The sequence below is a fragment of the Ambystoma mexicanum genome, chromosome 4q (assembly GCF_040938575.1).
Source record: "Ambystoma mexicanum isolate Mex_15411 chromosome 4q, UKY_AmexF1_1, whole genome shotgun sequence".
Classification (NCBI taxonomy): Eukaryota; Metazoa; Chordata; class Amphibia; order Caudata; family Ambystomatidae; genus Ambystoma; species Ambystoma mexicanum.
In genome coordinates this window covers 728089784-728109702 of record NC_090928.1, presented here as the reverse complement: position 1 = coordinate 728109702, position 19919 = coordinate 728089784, and the positions used below count along the sequence as shown (strand labels likewise).

General features: G+C 46.4%; 1 protein-coding gene across 3 annotated transcripts in view; it reads right to left on the bottom strand.

The window, feature by feature from the left end:
• SLX4IP (SLX4 interacting protein) overlaps nucleotides 1-19919 on the bottom strand; it is a 1704175-nt gene that overhangs the window by 28698 nt on the left and 1655558 nt on the right. For 2 of the 3 annotated variants that reach the window (XM_069608325.1, XM_069608326.1), the window contains exon 8: nucleotides 17480-19199. The exons of the other annotated variant lie outside the window; for it this stretch is intronic. In XM_069608325.1, coding sequence (XP_069464426.1) covers nucleotides 18452-19199 — 748 coding nt within the window. In that variant the 3' untranslated portion in view covers nucleotides 17480-18451. Of the gene's footprint in view, nucleotides 1-17479; nucleotides 19200-19919 lie in introns of those variants that run through there. 3 annotated transcript variants of the gene reach the window in all.

Here is a 19919-nt window from a genome sequence, read left to right as displayed (position 1 = left end):
TCCTTATGAGGCAGCTCAGTTGGTGGAAAGTGTACCCCCCCCCACCTCCCCAGTAGTGTTTTTACAACCCACAAGAGCATTAGATGGATTTACACTCATAGCGGGGGTTGGAGGAGACTCAGGGAGTTCTTGAATCTCACCTGTTGGCAGATCTGTGCACCCATCGTTGATATTTGCACAGCATTGCAGCTGGACCCACTCTTCACAGCTTCCTCCGCTTCAAGGGTGAAAAAGGATTCACAGTCTTGCAGTCCAAATCGGTGTTTGGGGCCATGTCATCTCCTCGCCGCCTCACCCAAACACTGCAACACTCGCTGTTACTCCGCGTTCGCTCTGCGACGCAGGGCAGCTTATAGGCAGCACGTTAGCAGGCTGAAAGCAATGAACACTGTAGACAGACCTCCGGCTCCACACTCCACCGCAACACTTGCCGTCACTCTGTCTGGTTTTCTCGAAGGTGGTTCCCTAAAAGGAGGCAATCTAAACTCTCTTGGGGACTTTTTATCACTCCTGACTCTAACAATGGGTTAGTGTTTGCATTGGAGTTTGGATAGTGCCTTGCACTTAGTCTGTTGGAACTAGTTTAGTTCAATGATGTCCAATCACCTCTGCTCTTCTAGTGATCCTACTAGACTCTTGCTCCTTACTTCTCCTACCAATCCTCCATTAATTAGATGTTTCACTCTTGCTATTCTTCGTCTCCACCTTTTGATACTACCTCTCTTCCCACTCCGCCTTACTTCCCCCCTCTCCAAAACCGACTTCCGTAACCACGCAAACCTGCGCAACACGGTGCTCGTAGCCATGGACCTGCTCACACTATCCGCAGTGTCCAATCCAGACTGAAGGGATTCACACATGGCATCCTTGCCACCCTGAACAATAGCCAGAAAACTATCCCTTTCTTCCCCTTCGGGAATATGCTCATCCGCTAACAAAATGCAATTCCATAGAGTGTGCGAAAATGTTGCCAAGGCACAAGTAGAGTTGGCCGATTTCAACGCCATGTTCCCAGCAGAAAACAACTTGCGTGCCCATCCATCCATATGCTTATCATCCCTATCAGGAGAGATTGTAGGGTACGCCACCTACTTCGAGGTAGCCGTAGTCACCTGGACCACCAAACTCTCCGGAGTGGGGTGAGTGGACAAGTAGCCGGGGTTGCTACTGGATGGGTGGTATTTCTTCGTCAGATACTTATTCACCCCCTGGAGTAGCCTGCGGGGCGTCCCAATTTGCAGCTACCCTTTTCTGCAGGGCCATATGAAATGGCAACACGGGGTCAGTAGACGGACCCTGAACCAAAATATCCATAAGGTCATCTTGCTCAAATTGGACAGGAGGCCTGGACCACCCCAGATACTCCACAACCCTAGACATGAGTCTTCGATAGGAGGAGTCGGCATGCTCCCCTGGGTCCGGCTTGCCGAACTCCAGCTCGGGGTGAGTGTCAATACCACTGGCATTGTGCAAGGTCTGAAAAAGATCCTCCATCCGACTCTCCTCTGAAATGAGGCAATTAGGAGTCCCATACTGGAGGCCAAAAGGGACAACCACATCCTCAGAGTGTTCCTCTTCCTCATAAATGTCAGTGAGGGACCTAAAGAAATCCTTCCTCAGGAGAGGAGTGAACCTCTTATCAGCCACAGGCCTCAAAGACTTACCAGTAGCCTTCTTCGGAGTGTCCACTTGCACAGGGACCTTCACCAGCAAAATCGGCACCAATGGCTCAGACGGCATCTGCGTCGACATTGATAATGGCATTGACGACATTGAGGGGCCGACCGTGGTTGAAGATCCGACAGGCGCACCTGATGGGCATGCGCCAATGGCTTCGATGCCTTCAAGGGCTTTGAAGGTTTTGCCGGTCTTACCGGAGACGAAGACCTTCACCTGGCACTTCTCGGGTGAACTTTTGAGGCCTTGTGCGAATGGGGCCGCGAAGGTTCCCGGTGTTTATCATGCCGTTTACCCGGGCCCGAAGGCGCGCGAGTATCCGGCCGAGAACGTTCCTTGCTGGCTTTGTCAGAAGGTGCGTGCAGAACAGTTCCATGCTTATCAAACATTTTCATCATCGCCATCAGGAAAGCATCCCGCTCCGCCGGGGTCTATGACTTGGATGGGCATACCACCCGTCTTTGGAGCTGCAGTCCCGACACTTCTCAAATCCTGTCTTCGGGGTGGTCAGGGAAGACGACAAAGACATTGTCGGTTTCAAAAAAAGTACGAGGCAAGCCCAGTTTTCAACTAAGCAAACACGTTTGTGGAAAAAACAGAACTGAAGCTACGGGAACCTTGCGCGCTACTTATAACATCTGATGACGTCACCCTCGACGGAGGCCTTCGAGGGACATCGACCCGGCACCATTAATGCAGGGCGCCCTCTGCCAAAATAATTTCCAAAGCAGCCGAGCTGTGGACATTACATGTCAAAGATGATGAATACATGGAGGACACAATCCATTCGAGGGACAGGCATGACTATCAAGTAAACAAAATAATTACAAAGACGGAACCCAGGAGAGGGGAAATACCAAGTGGGAACAAACCACAGCCAAGATCAACAGATTATGAGAGGTCAAAACCTCCACGAGAAAGGAGTATCACAAGGAAAGTTGTCACAAATACATCACTAAAGAGAGTACAAAACCAAAGAGTGTTGTAGAAGAGCTATAAGAGTTAATCCAAGGGATAAAGAGAGACTATTACAGGAGATTGTGTTAGACAAGTAGCACAAGGAATAGAGGCATTGATACAAAGAAACTGTCAGAAGATATTGGCACACCAAGAGAATCAAGCCACATTCATGGACTTATTTAAGTTAGTTATCTAAATGGCAAGGTCAGGTAGAATTAGATTTGGACTGAAGACTTTTCTTTCTTCTACACTTCCTGACAACAGATGAGCACATTTATTTCCTTTAGCTAGGTAGGGAGATTCCTCTAGAAATAGGGAAAGATAGGCCCTTTTTAAATAATTTGAATAAAAATGAATTAGAATGTCCTTAAGAGTCTGACTTCTTCTTCCGACCCATCGCACCAACCACCTTGACATCCTGATGAGCACTTCTTACTTTTTTTCGTACATAATAAGGATTAGTAGCACCAACTTAGGCAAGACCCAGGCTTCTTTTTCGAGAATCATACCACCTTGTCTGTCTCCTGATTTACCACAGAATAAACAGTTCACCAGCACCTTAACTAATATTTTGTTAATAATGTTTAAGTGGAATTAAGGGCCTACATAAGTGCCATGTTTACTATATTTCCCTAGTTTTAAAAGTACTGTGATTAGTGCTTCCCACAATGATTTGGGGAGTATACCCTCACTTAAAGACTTGTGGCACAGCCAATTAAGGTTGGGAACCAACAACTCTGAATACTCTTTGTAAAGCTCAACTATAAGGCCATCTAGGCATGGGGCCTTATTTGAAGCAAAATCGCTAACTGCCCGGGTAATCTCAGCACACTCTCTAAGGGTATCAATGCTTCTCCATAGGTATGTTCTAGCCAAATTAGTGAAGCACAGTCCACATATCGATTTAGCTTGTCTGCCGAAGGAACATGTATATATGTGTAAAGGGACTTAAATGTAACCCAGTATTTTCAGTGTATTATATTTTTTCCATTACAGCAAACACCCAATGTATTTCCAATCTCAAGTATTAACCCTGCCGCCGGTTTCCTGTCTGAAGCTCTAGGTTATTATTCATCCTATCTACAGGCCATGACTTTACAATTCATACATTTATTTTTACGCAATGCCAGAAAGTGACATTTCTGCAGATTGGCATTAAGAGAGGAGAGGTTGGAAGGGCAGCCACTAACATCTTCAGATTCCTTTCTTCTGAGCTCCTTCTCGAGAGCATTTAGCTCTCTACACACAGTACAGAGGACCCCCTTGATTCCTTAGAAATACACACTCCACAAATGTACACTTTGAAAGCTTGCCAGACTAAAGTGCATTTGAGTACTGAACAATGACTCTACTCAAAGAAACACTTGATTTCCTCTTCGAGACACAACTGCAATGCGGGAACGAGCAATGCATCCGGTTTGAATAAGCAAGGAGCTCTACTGGTACCCCCTTATCTAAGCATTATACCAATTAGGAGCAAAGAATGATCAGAGAGGATGCTGGGCAACATCAGGCAGTTCAAAAGCAGATTACATATTTAGGATGGCACTAGTCACAGTCCTAACCTAGAGGAATCATCAGGACTGTTGAGTAATGTATCTAATGTGTTTCTCTTCCTCCAAACAGCCACTAAGCCAAACGTGTCCACGAGCTGTAGTAAATCCGTGGTGGATTATGATCGAGAATGGATAGTGGAGGATGCCCTATTCAGGTTAGCATCAAGAACCCCTTTTCAAAATGACCATAACATTTAGAAAATAACCGGTGAACAAAATCGTGTGAGCCTTAATTTGGCACATATGCATTAGAAATGGTCATCTTAAAATCCCCACCCCAAAAAAAATTGAATCCCAATTAATATATCTGCAACAATGACATAATCACTCAGTGTTTTCTTTCTAGAAACACATAGAATTGCATATCCCCAGGGAGAAGGTACAGAACATCTAGAATGAGAAAAGAAGACACAGAACAATCATAAAGGACTCCACCTCTTTGTAAAAGCGGAGTGAACAGCATCCGATAGGTGGGTCTCTTGCAAAAGAACAAGCTTGATATTGTGTTGGTTAAGAACAGTCAGTATTTTGCCAGCTTTGGCAGGGTCATTTATGTGCCTCTGATTTTAAAAAACAGCTCAGGCTTTGCTAGAAATTGCGCACAGCTTGCAGTACATTGACCCCTGAACAAAATAAGTAGAAATCTGGTTTTCAAATGCAAGTCACCTGAAGATCCACTCCATTTGAAGAGCTCAGGACTCCACCTTGTCCCAACCCTAATCCACACACACTGGGAAAACTACGAGTGAAACAACCACACCCATACTAACAATATGCAATAAGGAAAGCATTGAAGTATGGAATTTCAATTAACACCTGAGGCGGGGGAGCCAACCAATCAGGTTGCTTGAATAGCAGGCTCAATCCCACAATCTCAGCATGCATTCCAAGCAACCTCATAGCTGCTTCCCCTTGGGGTTCCTCTTGAGAAAGTCCATCAAATCTTTAGGGGCCTGTAAAGAAATTAGACAGTCTGATGCAAACAATTCTCATTTTAGCTGGAAACTACATGGAATACTGAATCCTTTTCTCTCAGAGTAGCCACTGTAGGTTTTTCTTGAATTTACAACCAGAGTTATAGTGGGGAAAAATCATAATTTTAGATGACTGGTAGTGCAAGTCGCCTTTGTCCCTCAAAGCCTGTGATATCAGGTCACGATCTACAGTGCTCGAAATGGACACAATTTACTGGGGAAATTCTTGTCCTTTCGGGGGTGGGAGTGTGGTGTGGATTGTCAGCAGCGTGTGCGGGTTAAGTGACGAATAATCTGGGTACCCCGAATAAAGGATGCTGGCTACTTTGCATAAAACGAAGTGCATTTTGGATATGTAAGAATGACCACCAATTATTCAAACATGGCTCTGTTAGTAACTGAAACGTGCATTCCTGCTGAGCATGCAATGAACACTTGGGATGATGCTCGTTTCATTTGTCAGACTAGTCACCATGACAGTAAAATGTGTGCAAAGCATGATACATAGATACAGCTTTGTACGGTTTCATTTTTCGAGTTTGGGCTGTTGTGCAAAGGACGACTTTCAGATACAGTCTCTGAAGTTGTTGCAGATCGCCGTTCAGCTGTATGCATAGAAACACTGTGGGCCTCATTACACGGTAGGCGGAGGACCAAGGTGCTATTAGCACCTTGGTCCATGCCGGTAAAATACCGGCACCGCCTTGGTGGAAAGGGGAGTTACCGCCATATTCCAAGGTTGGCGGGGCGGTAATTCTCCCTTCCCCATTCCCATTTTTGCCCCATAGGGCTCTATGGGACTGGGGAAGGCGCTAATTACGGTGCCGCAAATTGCGGTACCGTAATTAGCAGCCTGGTCTCTTTGCGGGTTGGTTTTTAACGCCTGCTAAAGAGCAGGCGTTAAAGTACCTACCTGCAAAGGGACCTCGTAGTAAGGCGGTAAGGGTTAATGGTCACCGGTACCATTACCGGTGACCGTTAACCCTTACCGCCTTCCGTGTAATGAGGCCCTGTGTCTCTTTGCGTGCAGCTCAACAGCGATATGCCACGAGTGCTGTAAACCCCCCCCCCCCAAGTAGAGAAAGCTCTCTGCGCCTGACAGACTGTCTTGTGAGTCTGCTAAATGCCGTATTTTACACCCCGTCCAGGTAGACTCGTGCCAGTCGGGGGAGAGCTTCCACAACTTGGGGAGTTTGGGCCTCGGGTCTACACGGAATGGCACTGCGGCAAGACAATTTTTGCTGGAGTCTTGTTCCGGCCCATTTTCTTCCCAGGCGATCTAGTTAAAGACCCTGGCAATTATTGGTCTGGAGGGAAAACCGGACGTGGGGCAAGGGCTCAGCTATCGGTGAGTTCTTTCAATCTGATAGTTGAGAAAAATGCAAAGCAAAATGAATGCAAAACATCGAGTAACTTGTAGGTCAGGAAGAGCTTATCAAGAAATTCTTTCCAACACCCAGTTTGTGTTGACGCTGGCAGGCTAAACATGAGTATATAGCTGTGATGTGAGCCATTACTTAGGTTGGGGTTCTTAGTTCTAATGGCATCCAGATCTTTGTCCAGTGATGCTACTGAAACCTCCAAAGTAACCACTGAATGTACCCAGTTTCTGATCTATAAGCAGTCATCGAGTGCAACAATTGCTGGAGAATTGTGGCAAACCTTGAATCAGTGCCCTACCCCAGGAAGAAGGAGGTGAGCTTCCTTGGCGGGAACGGTGAGTGGGCAAGCAGGGCTGACGTCTCCGGCATACGGGGAAGCAGCAGATTGGTTCACAGTGTCTGATGCATCTTTCTTGGTGTAGCCATCAGGTTTAGAGTGACATCTACCCCAGTCTGGGAACTGTTAGCTACATAAATCAAAATGGTGGCACCTCAAGCACAAACATGTTATTTTGCAGCAAACAAACACAGCTCAACGCATTTTTAATTTCAGATGGGATATCAGGCGAGTTAGTGAGAGTTTTTCAGGAAGTACACTAGGAAATCCAGCTAGAAGGCACTGCAGCAGCCGGCACAGGAAAGAAAACTAAGAAAAATGCTCCTACCAAACGTTTTCTACAGCATATTTTAAATCAATTACTTGATCAAACAATTTTATATATTATGGTTTTGATTGGCATTGGTTATTTTCTTTATCCCATATGGTAAATGTTATTCACGTTTCATGAATCCAACATGAGAAAATAAATCATTACTCTTTCAGCTATTACAGAGAATAAACAATTAGAAAAAATATATTCATATTTAAATCATGCATATACACTCAAAACACATTGAACAAATGATCGAAATATCCAAATCATGAAAAAAGAAAACAATTACCATAAAAACACAAACATGGTGATGTTGTATGTATCTATGTTCGATGTAAACCGCATAGGCATAAGCGCTGTATAAATACCATCATTAAATCAAATAATGACATCTAGAACTATTAGCTGTTGATAACTTGAATCCTATCTCAGCATACTATTTGTGTCCGCTATGTTCAACTATTCTAAGCCATGTGATCAAATCAACAAAGTGGTCACTCAATTATTTGTGGCCAATATAGCCCATTTAAATTAGACTTAAATCCTTGTGGCCACTCATGAAAATTGTGGCAAATAGGGTTGTGATCACCCATCATCAATGTGGTAAATATGGTTGATGTACATGACGTTTCGGTGAGTGGGATTAAATTATATGCCTTCATCAAGACCTATTCACAGGACCACCATGTGAACTCACTTTGTAGCGACCCCATCTTCTTCAGCTAGATGACATTAGCCAGGTTTCATGTACAATGTACCTAAACGAGCGCTGAACTGTCTCCCTGAGGAATGTGTACTTTCATTGACTTGATAATAACTTACTGCGGTCTATGGAATAAAGACCACATTTCAGGGGTGCATTCTATAGAGTGCATGAAATTCCAAATCCGAAGAAAATTTCGGTAAACAAATGTTATGCACATTTAGCATTATTTAAAAAAAGTTAATTCCAGCCAGCCTGTGTCAAGCAGGTGCGGGAAATCACAGACGTACTTGGTAAACAGAAGAGCTCAACTGAGCTGCAGGATGTGGGAACGGGCGACCCCACTCCACTTTGGCTTCCCAACACCCTAAACGCTCACTGGAAGGCCTAGAATAGGCCTGCCTAATATGTGTGTCCAATAGCATCAACGATCCATTTTGGGAGCAGGTGGCTAGATCTGCAGCACCTATCGCTCCAGGGATTTGAGGTAAACCCAAACAAAGTAGCTACAGATCGGCCCTATCGACTTATCCTCCAGTCATATGCAACTGTTCCAAACTCTACCAAGGGGCCTGCTGCAGAGGCTGAAGCTCACTCAGGTCTGGCAGACATCAAAGGCAACTCCCGAGCTCTACAGATTCCTGGCTGCAGAAGGGAAATCATTCAAAATATAAACATCAATCACCACCTCAGGCTAAGCAAGCTCCTAGCCCACTGCAAATTTCTGATTTAGCAAGGAAGCACAGGATAAAAGCACAGAGTATTGGTAGATTGGAGCTCCCACACTAGGTAGCCATTTCTCAGGCCGCCCTCTTTTTCCCGGCACCTACTGATTTCTTATAAACAGTGGTTGAAACCTTTCTTTGGGTGGTGAGTTTTGTTAACCTGCCCCACGAGTTAATCCATCCCTAAGCTTGCTGCTTGTGTCAAGGTATTCGGGCAGTTTTGGGGCATCTTTCTTATAGAGGACCAAACTAGTAGTCACACGAACATTCCAGAATTTAAAGCTAATTGATAATGTGACATATTTGAGCATGGATTTGTGTAGCAACCAGACAAACATTGCCGAGTTAAATTTTGAATTAATTCTCAATAGTTGTCAATGCTCTGATTCAAAGAAGGCCATCTCTACCTATCTCCGTTAGTGGCCAGATAAACGTGGTCAAAATGATCATAGGTTTTAATACATTTTTTCCATTGCTGTTTTTTTTTCCTGGCCAGAAAATATTTGCTCACCTGAATATCTTTACTTCTGCTTTCTTGCGAGACAGAAAGGAGCTACATAAAGGTGCAAGGGGGACTGGCCCTGCCCCTATTACTGTTACTATAACTGGGCTTCTCAAATCGATTGAATTTAAGACCTGCTCAGGGGATATGTAGATGTACTAGTTATCCTATTTGGAAGAGCTTCAGGTACTAGAAGAAACATTTAGGGAATCCAAGTTTGTCAAGAAAGTCATGGTAAGGTGCAAGCTCTTATGAGAACTTGGGTTGAAATTTGCAAAGTGTTCCGATGCCTAGCTTTTCTTGTTCGCATTCCAACTCTGTTTTCGAGTCTCTCTCTCTATAAATGATATATGTATATCCATATCTATAAACAAAACACTCAAGAGGTTTTACCAGATGGTGCAGCTGGGCTTAGTTTGTGTTTGGGGCAGCAGGTACGAGTACAATGGATTCGTTTTTATAATGGTAACTAGACAGGATTCGGTTGAACAACTCAAGTCTATGTGAAATATCCCCAACACAGACCTCATTAAATATCTTCACGTAGGGGCATAAAGGGTGTTGGGACGGGTCATTTCGATTCATTATAGGAAATTTGATAAAGTTGTCAGATTGAAGTCTGAGCCCTCTCTTACAAAGAAGTGTTTTGCAGGCTAGATATGGCAGTCTGAAATAGAGCAAGCTTAATAGGGTCCTCTTCCGAAATCTATGGTTACTGCTTAACATATGCTCCATCATAAACCTCTTATTCTTCTACCAAAACACCCTGGAAAGATTTAACAGTTCATTTCCCTACAATGTACTAAATATCTGTGATGTTATATGATGTAGTTGCTTTGGAAGTTAGCCAATATGTTTTCACTTGTCCTAATCTTTGCAGATTTCGGTTGATTGTCCTTACTACTGAATTTACTAAGGCGTACAGTTTGAGTGTAGGATACTGCCAATGTATGCCCTTTTCATTTCTTACAGGTGTTGTGATTGCTGGACTATAAATTGCCCTTGGGTGGGAGGAAAAGGATTCCCCTTAACGAAAAGGACTGATTTAAGAAGATAGCTGAGTTTATTCTTTGTAAGAAACAAATCCTCATCACAGGGGTGCAGGACACTGCAATAGATTATTTTTTTTTTTTAAGTATTTTATTGGCATTTATATAAATATAACACAACCATCAAACGGTAACACAACAAACTAAGTCAAATTAACTAATTAACTACCACAGTCTTCGTAGCTCAATATGTTGTTCGTAATTGTGGCGGGGGGAGAGGGGCTGGTGTGCGGCACACCCAAGGTCACGAGGGCTGGGTTATCAGGTTGTCATTCTTGGGGGTAAGTCACAAGCAAGTCTCTAGTAAGGGTGAAAGCTCAGGGGGGTTTGTGGTCGGAGGCAAATTGGATGTCACGCACCACGGCCTTCCATGAGTCTAGGGTGTCGTTGGAGTCATCATCGCTTGAGCGGATTCCATCCTGCCAGGCCCTGGTCTCTGCCTCCGTCCACTTTTCCAGGTCCCTAAGCCAACGTCCGTGCCTTGGGCCCCTTGGGGATTTCCATGCCATTGCTATGGACCTTTTTGCGAGGATGCAGGCTAGGTCCATTAGTTTGACCAGGTGTTTGTATTTGCTAAGTCTGGGATGGGCTCCCAGCAGGCATTCCTTTGGGTTCCACTCATATCTCGTGAGTCCCGCTTTGGTGCAGGTACGTTCCACCATGGACCAAAAATTCGCTGTTTTGGTGCAGGTCCAAAACATGTGGATCATGTCCGCTTTGTCATTTCCGCACCAGGGGCAGTTCGGCGGTGCATGTTTGTTGAAGGTAGCAACTCTTAGTGGGGTCATGTATGTCCTGTATAGCACGTTCAATTGAACTTGTTTAAATCTAATGTTCCTCGACACCTCTTTGGGGTATAGTAGTATTCGCTCCCATTCACTGTCAGTTAGCGTGGTCCCTAATTCGGATTCCCATTTTTGTCTCAGGGACACGCTTTTCGGGTTGGGTCTGTCATTTAGTTTGGTGTACAAGCGGGAGACCGGTTTCCAACCGTCTGCTAAATCGTACATCTCCTGAAGGAGGGGGTCCGGTGGGGGTTCTTCTGGCTAGACAGGCCACTGTGCCCTTGCTGTCCGCTTGAGGCGGTGGTACCACAGAAACTGGGTGTTCGGGATGCCTTCATTGGCTTGTAGCGATTCGAGTTCTCTGAACGTGCCGTCTTCAAACAGATCTCCCCATGTATAGATTCCGGCTCTCTCCCATTTCCTAGCTATTGCTAAGTCTGCCTGAGTTTTGCACACATCCGCCAGGATGGGAGTATTGGGATTGTAGGGGTGTTTCAGTTGTCGAAGAAAGCCAATTCTGGCCCATACCTGCCTGCCCAGGGTAACAATCATGGGGACTCCAGAAGTTTGTTTCATCGGGTTCCAAAGCATTTCTTTAGGGAACAGCTTGGGAGTCGGGTGTCGCAGGAGCCCCACTTCTGCTGACAGGTCGTCAGAGAGCCATTTTGTTGTGTGGCTGAGCTGCGTGGCTAGGTAGTACCTTTGCAGATCGGGTAGTTGTATCCCACCTTCTTTGTACGGGAGCGTGAGTGTGGGCAGGGAGATCTTGTGTCTGGACGACCCCCATATGAAGTCCTTGATTAGAGAGTCTAGTTTTTTGAAGAAGGGAGGTCTGATGTAGAAGCATGCATTTGTGAAGTGGTATAAGAAACGGAGGAGAACTATCATCTTGACTATTGCCGCTCTACCCATTACTGCCAGTGGTAACTTTGACCAGAAGTTCATAGATTTGCGGAGGGCTCTTACTGCCTTTTCCGTGTTGTGTTCGTGCGTGAGCGCTGGGGTATGACACACCTCGATTCCCAGGTATTTAAACTGCTCTGGTTGCCATTGTATCCCGACATCTGGGAGGTCGGGCTTGTCCAGACCCCTGAGTCTGGCCAGTGGGAACGCACCCGACTTTAGTTTGCTAAATGTTATTCCAGAGTATCGGGCATAGTTGTCGAGGATGTCCAACGCGACTTGTGCATTGAGCTGGGGGTTATTGAGGTACAGGAGGAAGTCGTCCGCATACATGGATATTATGGCGTGATCACTGCCCAGTCCAATGCCCGCGTCGAAGGGTTGTGTCCTGAAATAGGCAGCCACTGGCTCCAGGCCCAGTATGTATAACATTGGGGATAGCGGGCATCCTTGCCGCGTGCCCCGCTGTATAGGCCAGGCTTCGGACAACGTCTTACCAGTCTTCACTCTCGCTGTCAGTGTATTATACAATACCTCAACCCACTTTACAAAGCTCTCGCCAAAGCCGAATTCTTTTAGCGCTTCGATCAGCCACTCCCAGTAGATGGAATCGAAGACTTTTATGGCATCCAAGGAGAGTACTGCTAGGTCCTTGTCTCGATCATAGGTCTCTGCCATGATATGTTGGAGCCTCCTCAGGTTCGCGGTGGTGTTGCGTCCTGGCACAAAACCATTCTGGTCCTCATGAATCAGGGTTCCAATCACCCTCGCCAGCCTCTTAGCCAGGATTGTGGTCAGGATCTTGCAGTCATAGTTTAGCATGGCGATAGGGCGGTATGATTCACAGTTGTTGGCAGGTTTGTTGGGTTTGAGTATAGGGATGATAATTGTCTCTTTCATGGAGTTGGGTAAGTTTCCGTTTTCGTATGCCTCCATATACACCTTGTGGAGTGTCGGAGCAAGGGTCGCTTCGTACGCTTTGTAAAATTCAAGCGGGAGCCCATCGCTCCCGGGGGTTTTGCAGGTGGTCAGCGATTTAATCGCGTCCGTCACGTCCTCTGTAGTGATTTCCGCGTCCAGTAACTCTCTTTGGGCCTCCGTCAGTCTTGGGAGCTCAATCTCGGCCAGTGTGGCCTTTATGTCGTCTACTGGTATTTTGGTGTCGTGGGCCTACAATCTGGAGTAGAAGGCCGCAAAAGCTGAGTTAATGTCTCGCTGCGTCCGGTGAGTTATCCCCCTTTCATCGGTTATTTCGGTTGGGAGGTGTCTTGGGAACTCGCGCTTACACAGCCAGGCCAACATTCTACCAGGCTTATCCGTTTCTTTGTGCGCTCTGGCTATGTAGGTCGTGTAGTCAAATTTGGACAGTCTGTTCCAGGCCAAAAGGCACTCCTCCCGGGTGCCCTTCAGTTCTATTTCGGCGTCCGGCATGATGTTGATTTCAGATTCCAGGTGGGTGATCTTGTTCTCCAGTTCCTCCAGTTCCAGTCTCAGGTGCTTACGGATACCACCGGCACCTGATATAACTTCACCCCTTGTTACAACCTTCATGGCCTCCCATAGTGTGCTCCAGCTTGACACTGAGCCTGTGTTAATGTCTAGGTATTCCTCAAGTTTGGTGCCAAGTTCCTCCCTAAATGTGTGGTCTGTGAGTGCTGCGGGTGGCATTCTCCATAGCGGGATAGGCGGTCTGGGTCCTCTAGGGGCCCATTGCATGATCAGTGGTGAGTGATCGGATATGGTTCTGCCTAGGTAGAGTGTGTCGTCCACTTGTTGAGCCAGCTCACGATCTATGAACAGATAGTCTATTCTCGTGTGGACCTTGTGCGGGGCAGAATAATAGGAGTAGCACCTCTCGGTGCGGTGTTGTTATCTCCAGATGTCCACTAGGTCGAGCTGTTCTATTGCAGTGTTTAGCGCGTTGGATGCAGGGCTATTTGAGAGACGGGGTGTGTCTGATCTGTCCACAGCACCGTTCCTGATGGAGTTGAAGTCGCCACCCCATATGAAAGCACTCTCTCTCCGAGGAATCATTTTGGCACTGAGCGTTGCGAGGTGTGAGGGTATTCCGTGTTGCGGAAAGTATGAGTTCACCAGGCAGATTGGCGTGGATTCAATGGTACCCCATAATATTAGGTATCTGCCCTCTTTATCGGCTTCATAGCCCAGTAGGTGGAAGGGCACAGTCGGGCTCACCCACATAAACACTCCTCTGGCGAATTTGGAGTATGGCGCCCCTTTCCCTATCCCTCCCCATCTATAGGATAATTTGGCCGTGGTTTCTTCCGTGAGGTGGGTTTCTTGAAGCATCGCTACTGACAATTTAGCAGGTAGGAGTGGATCCGGTTCCTTCTCAGGTACGTGCCCATGCCCCTCACATTCCACGTCATCACCTTAAGTTGGAGTGCCATTGGGCTTGTGTCTTGGTTTCATCTTCCCTGTTGCCCCTGTCTTCACGGGGCGGCCCTTCTCCAGGTGGTGCGGCTTTCCCTCTGGGTTCTGGTGTTTTTTCTTCCGCCGCCCCCAAAGGCCTCCGGTCCCATGTTTCCGCTCCGCTGATATTCTGAGGACTGTGGTGTGAACAAAACAATTAACAAAACTGTAACTGGTGCGCCCAGCAACGACAAGGTCTTGCTGGTGCTCAGGCGCTCTCGTACCCTCAGGACCCATCCGGGTGTCGGGCACGAGGGAGGTCGGTCAGGCAACTGGCCTGTCCTGTACTGTTCGTGGGGGGTTGGGCCCTGTGCCTGGCATGGGCCGAGCGAGGGCCGCATCATCATTGCTAACTGTTGGGTGATTTTACCTTCTCTTAGGTCATTTGCCTTACGTCCGAGTTGGGTTTATGAGTCACGGCTTCTTCGATGTCTCAGGCGCGGGGGGTTCTTCAATTTTCAGTGGGTTGAGGGTCTTTATCTGCAGCTAGATTGTTGTCTTCTAGCCACATGTTTGCGGCTGCCGGGGATTCCAAGAAGAACGCCCTGCCCTTGTGGATCACTTTCAGTCTGGAGGGGTAGAGCAACATATACTTCAGGTTCAGTTGCCTGAGTCGGGCTTTAATCGGCACAAACAAGTTCCTCTCCCGTTGGACTTTCGGGGTGTAATCGGGGTAGATCGTGATCTTCGAGCTCCCGCGTTCAATGGGGCCCTCCTCTCTAGAGTGCCGGAGGGTGATCTCTCTATCCTGGAAGTTGAGAACTTTAGCAATTATAGGGCGAGGGTGTGAGCCCGGCGGGGGTCTCTTCTGTAGTGATCTGTGCGCTCTTTCAATCGAAAATCCTTGTGTCAGCTTTCCAGCGCCCACCTCCTGTTGTATCAGGGATTCTATATAGGCCGTCGGGTTCGGGCCCTCACTTCCCTCCGGTACCCCCAGTATTCTGATGTTGGCGCGTCTGGCTCGGCCCTCGGCCTCCTCAGCCCTGGCCTCGAGTGTGAGCACCTTCCGTTCTAAGTCCAGCACCTTAGCTTTCAGCTCCGCCGTATCTCCCGACGTCTCCTTTATGGTTGATTCGGCGGAGGTTACTCTTTCTGTCAGGTTGCGGGCATCCTGGCGCATGAGTTGTAGCTCGGATTTGAACTCCCCGATTCTGGAATCTATAAATGCGTGCAGTGATGCAATTGCCTCCAGCAATTGAGCTTGATTTTCGGGAGAGTCGCCCGGTTTTGCTCGGGGAGGTTCGGGAGTGGAAGTGCATGGCTGCGGAGGAGTTTTTACTTTAGCGGACACATACGTGTCCATGGTGCTTGCCTTCGTCTTGTTCCTGGCCGCCATGGTGAGAGGCGCCACTCGGTCGTGTGGAGGTGAATGACGGTGGGCGAGATTGGGGAGTTTATGGTTCCGGAAGCGGGGTGGTCCGGTTTACGCAGAGTCAGTGATCAAGTTCTCGGAGGAATATACAGCGGCACATGTTCAATTGGTTTATGCCCTCGCCCAGCGCTCTCCTCACCTCCACCTTCTTCTGCTGTCGATGGCAGGGCTCCCCACACCGGGGGGTCGGCGCAGCCTCTCTCAGTGCCGTAGTCCAGGGCACGGGCCCGGTCTCCCCGGTCGGGAGCTCCCGGTTGGCTCCCCGCAGCAGAGGTTCGGACCCGGGTGGAGGTGGAGGTTCTTCTCCCCCGATTCGGTCGCAGCAGCGGTTTATAAGTCGGTTTCGCTGCAAAGGCGGCTAGCGTTCTCCTGCGACATCAGCTTCGAAAGATGGCCGCCATCTTGGGTCCCGCTAGGGGGGGGACCTTTATCGGGAAGAATTCACGGGTTTGGAGGTCCGAGTCCAGGGGAAGACCACAGTAACGGGTCTGGGGTCGGTTCCCCTTCCCTCGGAACCGGTTCTTTCCGTCTCAGGTGCAGTTTTAGGCAGGCAAAAGGATCAGGATACGGCGTCTCGGCCGGAGCACAGCGACTCAGCTTCCACTCGCCATGAGCTCCAGGCCACGCCCCCACACTGCAAAAGATTATGGGAGTGTTTTGGGATTTTCTATTTTGCTTTTTTATCCAACACTTTCATTGAGGTTTGAAGTAAGGAATGAAAAAACCAAAAGCTAAAAGGGGCATGTTTGTATCATAAACACGACCTGTCGGTCGTACACAGAAGATCGGTTTTACAGCTATAACTATCAGTGCGTAATAGAGACGATTATAACACCACTTTAGCAGTTGTAAAGATCAGTAGTTGGTATTAGTTCCTGAGATAATTGTCATACATTTACTCAAAATGTACAATACAGGGAGTAAGCCATCCACCAGGGTGCACATGAAAGAAGTAGAAAACAAATACCAAAGGAAGTTTAGTTCAAATATGAAAAATCTCCTTTCTCAACAAAACAATCTTCAAAACACACAAATGTAGTCCAACCTCATTCAATTTAAGATGTCACACATTTCCTAGGTTTACATGCTTGGGACCTCTACGGTATGGGGAGGCAGTGTGAGAAAGGTAAATAAAGCACCTATAGATGTGCCAGAGCTTTTGGATATTTGAGGGAGGAACTTACCAAACATGCAGAACGCTGAGCTGCACAGCGTTGTGAGAGTAGCTGTTCGATATGTGCAGTGTCGGCTATCTTTTTGTCTTTCATTTAGTGATGATTGTTTCCCTAGTCAAGGACAACATGGTAAATGGTAGATGTTTTTCAAGGTTGTAGTTAGGTAACAGATGTCCTCCCCAATTTTGCAGATTTTCTTAATTCAACTTGATATACTTATGATATATAGTACTGTGAGTTTTACGGTAATCATTACTTGTATGTACCTGTATTTTGATTGGATGAACCAAGTACCTACATATTGTGTATAACCAATTTTGCACAATAAAATAAATGCACATCTGAAGCTCTTCTGCCTCACACTTGTTTCCACGTCAGCCTAACAAAGTGGCTGCCCCTCTGTCAATGCTTCATCTCTGGCAGTGCCCAACTTTAAGGTGTCTGTCAGCCATAGACTCAGGAGCTAACCCTCACCGTCTCCAAGAGCTGTGCTGCGCCGCGCCGGAGAATGAACCGGTAGATCGACAGCCCCTTATGTCACGCTGTTTTTTTTACCCTCCAAGCATGTAGGCCGTTGCGATACTGATGCTTTGTAATATAACAAAGATGAGATGAAGTCTTCACGCCCCCAAGCAAACAACTGACTTTATTTAATAGACAAAATTAAACAAAATGAGATTATGTTTGTGCGACCACATACAAATATTAAAAACACTGATATTATGAGAAAAGAAACGCTACTTACAATGTATGTGACATTACGAACTTCATTTGAAGAAAGACTTAATATTTCTTTATTAAGTTTAAAATGGCAAGCATCGATCAATGCCCGTCACATGCACATAGGAAGGAAGACACTCCTCTTATCAATTAAGTTCCGATTCCCAAACTGATCAGCTGAGTTGAAGCGTTCATTCTACCATTTTCATTTTACAGCCTCTGTGATTCTGTTTGAAGTTGCACTAAAGAATTTCTTTTTAAAATAAGAAAAAGCTCCATAATAGATTCTAATTGAAATCTATGGACATAACAATACATTCTTCTCATTTAAGCACTAATAAGCTACAGCATACGCGACCTGTCTGTTACATCTGTTGAGGTGGAATATGTACACTGCCAAGGTGAGCGAAGGTACTCCGCATGATTCCTTGCCTTAGAAAGTTTGCCTCACACCACTCAAAGTGGCTTAGGAAAAGCTGCCGGATCTTGAGATGCCGTGAAGTTTTTTCAAGCTGCTAAGGGCAAATCTAAAGGCTTAGCTACTCTGGTTAAAAAGAGATTCATAGTCATCACTGATAAAGGAATTACAAACTACTTATTACAAACTACTTAACGAATACATATTATTATGAATGCCACATGTTCATTTTCTCTTTTAACGGGCACCTGGAAGCTTAGAACTTCACATACAGCCTCTCTTTACTGTAGAGCTTACAGCTACAATTCCAAGTTCCTGAATGTAAGTATAAGTGGCCTTTATATGCCATATATTTCCCCTTTCTTCACTGCCCATCAATAATACTAGAAGAACATTGTGACTTAAAACAATATTTTATATACCGAGACGTCCGCAAACACGCCGACAGCAAATACACATTTCGATTATCTTTTATTCCGCTGCAATTTCAACTTCCTGGGATGATTTTCTACCATTTTTGTGGTTTCTGGGGGAAGTATTTCAGAGGGACTGCAGTATGTTTCCAACTGAGAGGATTTGCAAATTGAGCTACATTTATCATTGCTCGAGACTGGCTTGTTTTGGCTTATCTGGCCTGTCCTATTTTCAGAAAAGGGGCCCTGTACCAGGTGTTCTATAGATACCGGTTTTGGGCAACATTGTGTGGAAAGCTTTGGGTCTAACGTTTGCACTGAACGCTCATCACTATTCTTCTGTATTATAAGCACATCTCTGAGAGAGAAGCTGCCGCCATCTCTTCCATAAGCTACTTTCTTGCACATGGCCGGATTTTCATCGGAGATATGTCTCCTGCGCTTGTGTTGTGTAGTAGCTCGACTGCGTTTTGTGTCCGGCAATTCGGGCTCAGAACTACTGAGAAGCTTCTTGACAAGGAGTTTGGGCTTCCCACGCTCCCCGGGTCGAGGCTCATCGCCTGCCTGTCTCCGATTGATGTCACCTTCAGGTCCCAGTGGAGGAGGCGCCAAAATGCTGTCAACGGTTTTAGTGCAGCCCGTGAGTTGTCCTGCGCTGCCACGCTCCGCTTCAGGCAGCCCATCAGGGGTCAGATCTTCAATTTTTCGATGATCAGTTTTGAAATCCACTGACCCAAGAAGCATTTTGTTGGCCAGAGGTTTGGTCACCTTCCAGTCCTTTATTTGTGTCTTCTTTATGCTGCAATACAAACAAAATACGTGCAGAGATCGATGAGAATGGACATTTCTATTTCAGCTCGTAATGTGTATTCATTATGTGATGACTCGTGTCTACTTGTGAAACAACTGTAAAGATATTGCGTGTGCCTTTATGCAAGGAAAACACTTAAAGCACTGCGGAAGGCACCCTGTCCGATCCGACTTCCCACCAGCCCCCTGCTAGAGCCAATCACTGATGTCAAAGGACATGACGACTCAGGCCCTCGTATAGCGGGCTGAGCTAGGTCTCCACGGGCGGCCTGCCAGGAGAGCCGCCAATGTTACTCCAATCACTTCTCAGATGAAATCAAGCCTGCTCATAAACCGTTTGGGAAACAGTGAGGGAATGCCTTGAATTTCCAAAACGCATCGAAGGGAAGAGGAAAGAACCACAGGGGGGCGGCAGGAAAGTTAGAATATTAATGTTTAAAACATTTTTTTAAAGAGTGCATTCTAATCACACAAGTACATCTGCAAAGGTTTCTAAAGTAGGCCTTCTGGCTAGTGTGGCCCAAAAGTTGAACACGGACGGTTTAAAGTCTACAACATCAAACAATAACATGTTCGGCCATTGTTCATGTTCCTTTGCAGATTCGTTCTGCTTCTGCAGTATGTACAAGGGATTTAGACTGTGTTGTGTACATAGCTGTTTCTCTAAAAGACGTAAAAGGAACCATCACTCTTAATAGTTATATTGGCT